This window comes from Coptis chinensis, chromosome 3 (genome assembly GCF_015680905.1).
Source record: "Coptis chinensis isolate HL-2020 chromosome 3, ASM1568090v1, whole genome shotgun sequence".
NCBI lineage: Eukaryota > Viridiplantae > Streptophyta > Magnoliopsida > Ranunculales > Ranunculaceae > Coptis > Coptis chinensis.
Genome location: NC_141458.1, coordinates 120,574,834 through 120,585,614, shown reverse-complemented (window position 1 = coordinate 120,585,614; position 10,781 = coordinate 120,574,834). Strand labels below are relative to the sequence as shown.

General features: G+C 35.2%; 1 protein-coding gene across 1 annotated transcript; it reads left to right on the top strand.

Moving 5' to 3' along the window:
* Window positions 1–8,432: 8,432 nt before the first annotated feature.
* On the top strand, window positions 8,433–9,547 carry LOC147513782 (ubiquitin-related modifier 1 homolog 2). The gene is made up of 4 exons (XM_086597061.1): window positions 8,433–8,574; window positions 8,671–8,746; window positions 8,840–8,922; window positions 9,193–9,547. The coding sequence occupies exons 1-4, from the start codon at window positions 8,552–8,554 to the stop codon at window positions 9,308–9,310; spliced, it is 300 nt and encodes a 99-aa protein (XP_086453187.1). The 5' UTR covers window positions 8,433–8,551; the 3' UTR covers window positions 9,311–9,547.
* The last annotated feature ends 1,234 nt before the right edge of the window (window positions 9,548–10,781 follow it).

Below are 10,781 nucleotides of genomic sequence, written 5' to 3'. Positions count from 1 at the left end.
GTGCGTGGCTGCTTAGCCAAAAAAATAGAGTTCCGGCGCATTTGGGCGGGTGGCTCCAATTTAGTTGCCCATGGCGCGTCAGCTCCCGTGTATTCTCAGAGGAAAATTTTCGATCTTTGAAACGGATAACCACAGTAAGAATCAAACAAAAGTGGGTAGGTTATGGGACTTTGGAAAACTAACAATTCTAAAGAAAACAATACTAAAGGGAAATAAGATGGCAGCGGCGCCATTTAATAAACATAAAATTGATAGTTTTACTAATGAATAAAGCGATGAAACTCTAAACGCAAGTAAAACTTAAACTGAACTATACTCGTGATTATCAAAGATTTCTACTCTCGATACTATTGAAGTAGAGTTAGAATAGAAGATTCGTTCCACTCCTATTTCTTTAGCATTCAAGTTTCCTATGACTATCAATCCTACCAAAGTCAATGAGAGAATTACGAATTATACTACGAAATGCTACGGAATACTAAGTTTGAATCTAGAATAAGAATTAGGGGGGAATTGAATCCACCTTGAATCCAACTTAAGAAACTAGCATAGATTGTTGTAATCCAATTCTTAATTTCTTACGGTAAGAATTAGTCGTTTTAATCCCTAATTATACATAGCATCTCTACCAATTCATAACTAGCATGTGAGGACGTCCACCCATTCTCATGGCGAATCAACGACCTTCTAGATTGGAATAGACTCTTACAACGATTCTATACTACACAATCAAGTTTTCATCAAGGCTTCATCAAACCTCTCTAATGGAGGTTTAGCTTTGATTCATCAAACTATCATTTCCATATGAAATTGAATAAGACATAACATAAAGATTCTAACTTTATTAATATAAAGATTCTAATCAATAATTCAAAACTAAATTAAACAACTAAGAAATGAATAACAACTAATAACTGAATTTAGATCTAAGTAATTCAATAAGTCAAAACCAAAATTATCAAGACTAACTATTTTATTTAATCTAATGAATAATAACAATCATTCAATAATCTAAATTAAAATAAGGTATGAAAACTAATGAATAAACTAATTAAAATTCTCAAAACTATATCTAGAACTAAGGTTTAATGGCTACTCTAATGGCTACTTCCTAACCTAAGCTAATTGATACTTAAGATCTAAGTCTTGTGTGTGGAAAAGGAGGAGACCAGATCCACATTTTCGTGCATGGGCAGAGGGTCCATGTTTTGGGCTGGAAAATCGAACCCAAAGCCCAATTTCTTCAGTTCACAGGGTCATTTTCAGCTGGCTTTGACTTCAATAGGCTTTTTGTCTACTTTTGCTCTTCTGATTTGGTCAAGGTTTGAACCATTGGAAAGCTCTTTCCGAGACGGTCGTTTTGACATAAGGTACGCCCAATTCTGAGGCCTGAGTCCAAATATACGATCTTCGGAAGTTCTACCAACTTTTGTGTGCTGTTTTTGCCCGTCTTGGCCTTTAATCACAGAACTTCTTAGCAACCAACCCTTGCTCCTTTATATCGCCAAAGTGGCACATTTCTGCACATAATTGACTTCAATGCCTGAAATACATAAAATCACGTAATTATCATTAACTCTTATTTATTACTCGCATAATTGGTTTAAAAGTATTATTGTTAAAGGGTTAAAACTACAGTTTTGGGCTCTTATCAGTAGCTGACGGTAGTAAACCACAAGCAGTGATTATTTCGCATGTAAAGGTAGTAGTAATTAGGCGTAAATACATAGATAAAAATTAGGTTGTAGTAAATAAAACAAAAGGGATTAAAAAAAATTAGATGGTAGCAAGCAGAAGTAAATTAGACCACATATATAAAAGTACCACATATATGTTAATGCCAACCAGTGGCTCAAGAACCTCCCACTAACTTCCATGATCAAACTTTTAGCTTCTTCACACTCCTAAAGCCCAAATATGGGCACTGTGCGCTAAAATTTTGAAGAGGCTTTTCCATAAACTTGTGACTTACAAGTTACAACCCCTCTGAGCAAACACTTAAATGTATTCAAAACATGATTCTAAACTAGAAGAAGCAGTCTATTCAATGCTTCTAAAAAAACTTCATATTTGAATTTACAAGAATGAATAAAGATAATAACACTGTATGATTAGGTTGGAGTTGTGGATCTATTGCTAATCAGCTTTTTAATATCAATAAAACAGATGTGTCCATTGTACTTAGAAATTTGGAATGTGGAGATGTTGAATTATATGTTAGTGGTGATGTTAGGAGAGTTGAGACATAAATGTATTAGAGAAACCAAGAATAAGAATTGAGAAGACTAGAGATTGATTAGGGTTGAAATATAGAGGTTCTCAGAGAGTTTGTTCTCTACCCAGAGTTACATACTTATACTAACCTAAAATATGATAGTAGAAACTACTAGATATGGATGTCCACACTTATAGAAACATGGGACTTTCCATATTGGACATATACTAATAGTAACATATTATAATACTCCCCCTCAAGTTGTAATTACGCAAACTATGCAAATTACAACTTGGATTACAAAGAAACAAAAGATAATAATACTGCTCCTCCAATCGCATAGAACTGTCTTTAGTTGAAGAACTCGAACAACTGTTGAGACGTTCTGGAGGTGAAATCGGTGTAGGCAATGGCCTAACCTAAATCTTGAAGGTGTACCACCGATCCAAAATTGAAATCATAACACCGGGTTTAGTGGCTTTTTGCTTACTACTACTCCCACTCCATTCATTGTTATGGTCATAATAATAAAAATGAAAACAATAACACCGACTTGATGTGCACTTCATGGTTGCTACTATCAATATCACTGTTAATGTTAACAAAATACTATTATGGGTACTCCTGAAACATACTTGCAGTTGAGGCTTGACTGCTACTTGAAACATAGTTGCAGTTGAGGCTTAATCGCTACACCAAAACATAATGCGTCAAAGTTGAGACTTGATCAACTACCAAAAACATACGTCGCGTTTGAGGCTTGACTACTACCTAAAACATACTTGCAATTGAGGCTTGACTGCTACCTAAAACATACATGCAGTTGAGGCTTGACTGCTACCTGAATACTGAAGACTAAATAGTGGAGATGTCATACTGAAGACTGAATATTGGATATGCCATACTGAAAACTGAATAGTTCGTCAAGGCTTGCTGAATATGGAGACATGAGTACTCTTTCTCATACGTCGCCATATTCTCCTTCCCTCATATACTATTGAATGTCTTCATATCTCCCTATTCCCCCTCTCAAGTTGGAATATACAAGTCTGTCGAAACATACAAAGGCTTGTCTATTCCGACTTGAATTTGAAACTGAGAAAACTAAATATCAACTTATACAACCAACCAATGCCCACTTCAAAAAACTATACCTCATACTCCAATTCACAAAAAAAATTCTAACAGAACATGCATCAAACAATACTCACTATAGAGGGTGAAGGGTGGGCGCGTCTTTTTATGACTGCGAACTTCTGGAACAGTGGAAGATGGAAAGAATAATTCCTCGTGAGATAGAGGTAATGTGCCCCTATAATACTTCAAACAAACAACTTGATCATGTTCTAAAAACTGAGACAGAAGACGGCATCAATACCAATTGCGCGGAAGCTAGAAACCCAAACATCCATAACGGCATACAAACAATACTACCCCTCCAATCCTGGATGAGAGTGCAAACTACCTTCCAAAGGCTTGATACTTCAAAAATCTCGAAAACTTATGTGTGGAGGCATGAGTGCGTGCGCGCCTTCATCAAGGCATATTGGAGCGCGCCCCGTGCCTAACTGCTTGGAAGTCGAGTCAAGCAAGAGCGCACCCCGCGCCCATCTCAGGCAATTTTGGAGCACACCCCGCGCCCTATTCTCTGAATATAAAACGAACAATACTGAAAACAACTTTTGGAGAGAACTGAGTGCGTGCGCGCCGCGTCCAATACTAACTTCAAAGACTCCAAGATACAGAGAGGTTATGCCCCTCTTATCAATACTAAGACAGAGAGATTGCGGAAGACGTAGATTGCAGAAGCGAAACAATACTAATAAACCAATACTGAATGTCTTCATATCTCTCTCCTAGCATTCTTCAAACAAACTTTAAATACTAGCGGAATCTTGAAAACTTACTTTAATCATGTCGATGAACAGTACCAGTGAATAGTGACGATGAACAGTACCGATGAACAGTAAACCCGCAAATAGAGAAAAAATTGAAACTTCAATTGAGACCTTCTTCTTGTGAGAAAGCTTAAAACTTAACTTGAATACTATACTGAAAATTAAAACAAACTTAGATTTTCTTGGTGAGAGATTCCTCTCCTAGCATACCACTGAACCTCGCCCTTATACCATGTTGAATTCTATGTTAGTGGTGATGTTAGGAGAGTTGAGACATAGATGTATTATAGAAACCAAGAATAAGAACTGAGAAGAATAGAGATTGATTAGGGTTGGAATATAGAGGTTCTCAGTGAGTTTGTTCTCTACCCAGAGTTACATACTTATATTAACCTAAAATATAATAATAGAAACTACTATATATGGATGTCCACACTTATAGAAACATGTAACTTTCCATATTAGACATATACTAATACTAACATATTCTAATAGGAGATATGATCATACATATTAGATGACATTAACTTAATCAAGACCTAAAGGCAACTTAAAAACACACTAAATCAGTAAATTGATTAGCGAAAGATGCCAGAATAGATGCCTACATCTCACTAAGGATTGCCAAGGATAATGACCACACAGAGCCTAAAAGTGGAAAGGACCACATATATAAAAGTAGTGGGATAGTGGAGGGTGGAGCACATATATATATATATATATATATAAAAGAAAGGAAAAAAAACATTTTATTTTTTGGAGATATGATCATACATATTAGATGACATCAACTTAATCAAGACCTAAAGGCAACTTAAAAACACACTAAATCAGTAAATTGATTAGCGAAAGATGCCATAATAGATGCCTACATCTCACTAAGGATTGCAAAGGATAATGACCACACGGAGCCTAAAAGTGGAAAGGACCACATATATAAAAGTAGTGGGGTAGTGGAGGGTGGAGCACATATATATATATATATATATATATATATATATATATATATATATATATATATATATATATATATATATATATATATATATATATATATAAAAGAAAGGAAAAAAAACATTTTATTTTTTGGAGTTTGGTAGACATTGACTTCGAATACCAATGAAAAAACATTGATAATGTCTGGAAGTTTGGCTCCTGTTGTATATAATGAAGGTATTCTTTGCTTTAGCCATTGAGTTACCCTTTTTGGGTGGTGCCTTTTAGTGCTTCGGCTAGGTAGTGTTTGTATTTATGAGAGTGAGCTCTGAAAGAAAAGATGAGTGGCGCAATCAGGTAATAACCTTTTGAGGAGAAAAAATCCACTAACTAATTCCTTTGTGCGAGCAGAGTTGCCTCTGAAAGTGGTAAGCAACTAATTCCTCTCGAGGTGATAGAACCTTTTGAGCCCACTCTTGTTGGCTTCGCCTTCTTCGATTTAGAGATCCCTTATGCTAAGAAAGCAATCAAAGAGGTTCATCTCCGGTTTGGTTGAAATGCTACTGGTGGTTGATGCTCCGACCGCAGTTTGTGCAGGAAAAAAGCTTAGAAAGAGTAACTCTTAAAAAATGTGGGAGTGACGGCGGCAGGAAGAATAGGGCATAGATGTTTTGTTCGCAGATATGAGGAAAGAAGATCTAGTAGATCCGAATATTTTGGACGTAAGGAAGCATACTCCTTAGGGCTTATTCTGCCATGTCACAACTTGCTAAAAGACAATAACAACCATTGGATGGAGGCCTTGCGGGCCCCACACCATTGCTTTTTATTAGATAGATTTCTACATACTTCGAAACCCAATGGAAAATTGGAAATTATAATAGTGTAACACCATCTGTTACAGACATAGTATCACACAAGCCAATGACATTAAGCCACATGTAAAATAAACTAAATAGCTTAGAAAGGTGGTAAATCACTAAAAATAGCCGTCATTCTCCTCCTTCTCCCTCTTCACTACGCCCACAACCGCGGCCCTCTGGCCTCCGCATTTACAAGAATAAATTTCCGGCCCCTGCCAATTACAAGGGGATGTGGCCACCGTTGTCCTTGTTTACTCTCTCTTTCTTCGTCTTTATATCCCAACACTACTGACAAAAGGTAAATGTGTTGATTTTGGATGAAATGATTAGTGCAATCGGATTCATGGTATTTCACTTATTTCTAACTAAGAATTTTCAAGACCAATACAATTTAAAATATTTTTTTGTTTAAGTTACCTATTAGGATGGATTTGTTTGTTTAAGTTATCTATTAGGATGGATTTGTTTGCAAATTGTTATAGATTCGAAGTTTTTTTTTTGTTCAAATATAACTTTTTTAGAGAAGAATATATGTATATGTTTAAGTGAGAGAGGGGAATATGACGGTGGTCAAGCTGGTTGCGGGCGATGTACACAAAAGAACATTTTTTTGTTCTTCTTTTAGAAACCAGTTCATCAAGTTATCAAATCGTCCCATGACGGGTCAATTTTATGTTGGGCGGTGTTATACTTAAGTGTCACACATATTTTTAATTTTTGGTGTTTTATTAAGGCTTGATCCATGACCAGACTAGCTAATAGTCAACCACACTACCAACCAATCAATGGAATCGTAATGCACGCTGTGTGACCCTAGAACGACACTTTATTTTTTTAAATATATGCCCAAGTATTTTAAAAAATGAATCTTTCAGTTTGAGCCGCTTGAATTCGTCTTTGCCATCATTGTGCAAGTCAGTGACTTTTAGAATATGGTAAAAACATTATTTATTCTAGATTTAATTATTAGAAAAAACCATCATAGTTTTAAGAAATTATTACTAAAGACATATGGACATGTTTTCGTAACTAGAAAACTTTGTTTTTGAAATTTAATTATTGACTAGGACAAATTTGCAAGGACTTCTATAGCTTTATGCATACCCAGGTAATCTGCACGGCTTCTGTGCATGCCCTATGTAATCTGCACAAACATATCTGCATACAACATTTTTTTTTAAATATATATTTTTCAGATTGTAATTAATTAATTTGCACTATATTGTTTTCTAAATTTAATGACTTGATTTGGATTTGATAGTGATAAATATAGTTTTTGGTAGCTTTTCCTGTTAGACTAAGATGTAATTTTTTTTTGTATGGTTTTCAATCTTGTCATTTTCGATAATTTTAAAATAAATATGGCTATTAAGTATTTTCAAACTGAAAAATGTCCTCGTCACTTTTCCCTTGCTAGTGACTTCGCGTTGACTAGAAGATAAAATGAAAAAATAAATAAATAAACTTGAGTGGGCAAACAAAAGTTATGTACAACTATGGCAATTAATCAATGGTTCTAATGTAATGGCAAGGGATTAGAGTCAATTGGAATTTTTAACCACTATCAGCCCTGTCAACTCAAATGCGGGATCTGTTTCTTTGAAAGGTGAGTTGGCCAGTGCATAATTCTTCACCCACTTTCATTCCTCGCACAATAAAAACAACAAGAAGATTGGCCTGGAGACAAGTGTAACCTTGTAGGACCTCGGGAAGGAATTTTTTATGGGTGAGTTATGCCAGTATAAACAAAATCGCCCGTTGAATTCCGCAGCATATATAATAATTTTTTTTTTTTGGATAATATTTCGCAGCATCTGCTTTGAGCATTTACGTCCGGCTGGATCAATGCCTTTTTAAGTCAGGCTGGCAAGGGATTAACCTTTTGTGGACAACACAATACTTCTTCTTTGATAAAACTTCCGAGAATATATTTTGTCCTTCCCCTTGTATTTTCCTTATTTGATTTGTTTAGATGTATAGAAGAACCCTTTTTTTGGGCATATATGTATTCTAAATTTCCAATGGAACCTCGGTCGGTGCTGGTCTTCAGGAAGAATATATTATGTTGTTCTCACTGTCGCAAATAAAAGGCAAAATCTCAATCCTTCACTGCTAACACAACAACTGATTTCATTCACTCTTAATTAAATCAATGAAGTTCCAATTTTATTTTTTAACTCATAAGACTATAACAAATGTGTCAGTGTTCTTCATTAAGTTTTAAGCAGTTATATCTGGGGATATCATGTGCTTATTTTTCATTTCTTGCATACTTTGCATGTGGGTGGTCTGAGGGAATGAAGAAACCAAAGTCCCATATTACTAAAATAATAAACAAAATCTGTGTCACCGCACTAAATTCGTGCACATGCCTTGCGCATGGTACAATAATAATTGAATAACGTATGATCCACGTAAAGAAGACAAGAATGTCTTTGTTCGCGACTTTTCCAATTTAATAGCCACCAGTCCACCACAATTTAAAACACAGATTTGACGGGCTTCAACAAGTCCAAGCAATAAAGCCCAGCCCAGCCCAAAAACGTAATAAAAAGTAGATTCGCTCCAACTTTTGAACCGTTGAAAAAAACAAAAAACGGGAGCAGAGCTAGGGTTTTTGTTTGCACAAACAAGTAAAGATGCAACTCACTCTTGAATTCGGGTAAACTTTAGATTCCCTCTCATTGAAACTTTTTTACTGTTTTAGAACTATCCAATTCTTGTGTAAGTTGGTAGTTTATGTTTTATTTAAATGCAGTGGTGGACTCGAGCTTCTTTGTGAGTCAGTTAAGATCCATAATGTTGATGTCACTCTAAAGGCTGAAGAAAATAAGGTGGGCTACTTAATGGAATTTTGAATTGTTTATTTTGTTTCTGTTATTCAATATATATATTTATTATTATTATTATTTTTTTTGTTGTTGTAGTTAACGATGAAGGATTTGCTGTCGTGGGTACGTACCAATTTGATCAAGGAGAGGCCCGAGATGTTTATGAAAGGAGATACTGTGTAAGTTTACATTGTACCATGGTTTAACGGACTTGTTATCAACAATTGGATACATTCTTACTCTACTCAGGGGGGTTTAAATAATCACGGGAGGTAGTTACATGGACACATGGCATACTACTTACAGGGACACAAGGCGTGGTGGTTTCATGTGTTTACCGGAAAAGTATCTAGAGTCTAGACAATTGACCTAGATACTTTAGTGTTCTTTGAGTTTGTGACTGTGTTGACACCTGGTTAAACTTGTACTCATTGATCTCACATTTTCAGGAGACCGGGAGTTCTCGTCCTTGTAAATGATTGTGACTGGGAGCTAAGTGGTCAGCTTGAGACAACATTGGAAGAGAAGGATGTGATTGTTTTTATTTCGACCTTGCATGGCGGATGATATCTAAAGAGTGTCAATGACGATGCAGTTACTGCACTCTCGATAATTACTTTCCGGTATTATGATCTCATTTGTGATGCACATCATTCACAGCTATAATATGCAGTGTTTAGTAAAGTGATGAAAGAGATCTTTCGTTATCTTTTCTGAGATATACGTAATATGTTTCTGTTAGTTTATTATTCTATGTGGATTCTGAGCTGGTTGAACTGAAATAGAATGGTTACTGTTCCTATACGTCCTTTTTCCTTGTACTTAATATGATGTTATTGTTAACATGGGAGTATGTAGTAATTGTCTACTGGAATAGGAGCACAACTAATTTAGAATGATAGCCTAAAATGTTATATGTTTGGGAATAATAGTCCATTTCCTCACTTTGAGCACCTTTACACCCTCTCTGGGGGTACCTGCATATGTGTAAGAGTGAGCTTGTTTTTCTTTTTTCTTTTTCTTATTTATGAATTATTATTACTTTATTAGTATAATTAAATATCCAATTGTAATTTGTTTATATTTTGTTTGCGCTGTCTTTCTTCACCATCTTAGAAAACTTATATTTATTGTTCTTATTGGTACTTGTTTGTTGGTATTTTCAGTATAGAGCGTATTGGGGTCATTCTTTTTCTTAGTTACTCTCAGTTTATTTACACATAATCATAGGGTTGGACTGGAAGAAGATCCGAAGTACATTTACTTCCCGAAGTTGAGCATAAACATCAAGTTGTTAGTGTCACTTTTACTGAAGGACTATATAAAATAGAACGATACTTGTTTGGGATGAAGTATTTGCAAGGATTTTGAAAGGCCAAAAAGAAGATATTTTGAGTTTCTATCAAATCCAACTGAAGAAATGAGGATTATGAAGTTAAGAATGAAAATGTTTAACTTAAGAAGTAAAAATGAGGTGCTCTGCTTGTGCTACAGTTCCTGCTACTGTTGTAATTTGCTCAGATATGAGTTTCGAATTGCTGAATCTTAAATCTTATGCATTAAGAAATGTCAGAAGAAAGACGAAGTATGTTAGAAGAATAATATTAGTGAGGAGAAGAATTTAATGTAAAGCAACAAAGTGCCATTTCACCAAGCTTGCTCTTCATAATTGAAATGGAGTTCTTTTTGTATGCCTGGCCGAAGTGTTAAATGCTAAATGCTAGATCTGTTTAGGCTCTTTGCCAGATCAGAAATTAAAGATAAAGTGTCACAAGGGTTTGGATGAACTAAAAGGTTTTAACTTTTAAATAATATAGCACATTAGCACTTGAATTTCTGTTAAACATTTTGTATGAATTATAAACGGAAAATGCCCATTGCCATATGTTAACACTTTAAAGGTTTGTGCCTTCTGCCGTGGCTCTTCTGGAATTTGTTTGCCGTACGTAATAGTATCTAACATATTAACATTTACAACTTTACAAGTAGTAAGATTTGTGGTCTATCTTACCCACCCAACATTAGTTGGATTGATTCT

Coding starts and splice junctions, on each gene's coding strand:
- LOC147513782 (XM_086597061.1), top strand. CDS start 8,552: ATGCAACTCACTCTTGAATTCGG. Junction 8,575..8,670: donor CAACTCACTCTTGAATTCGG/GTAAACTTTAGA, acceptor ATTTAAATGCAG/TGGTGGACTCGAGCTTCTTT. Junction 8,923..9,192: donor TTTATGAAAGGAGATACTGT/GTAAGTTTACAT, acceptor TCACATTTTCAG/GAGACCGGGAGTTCTCGTCC.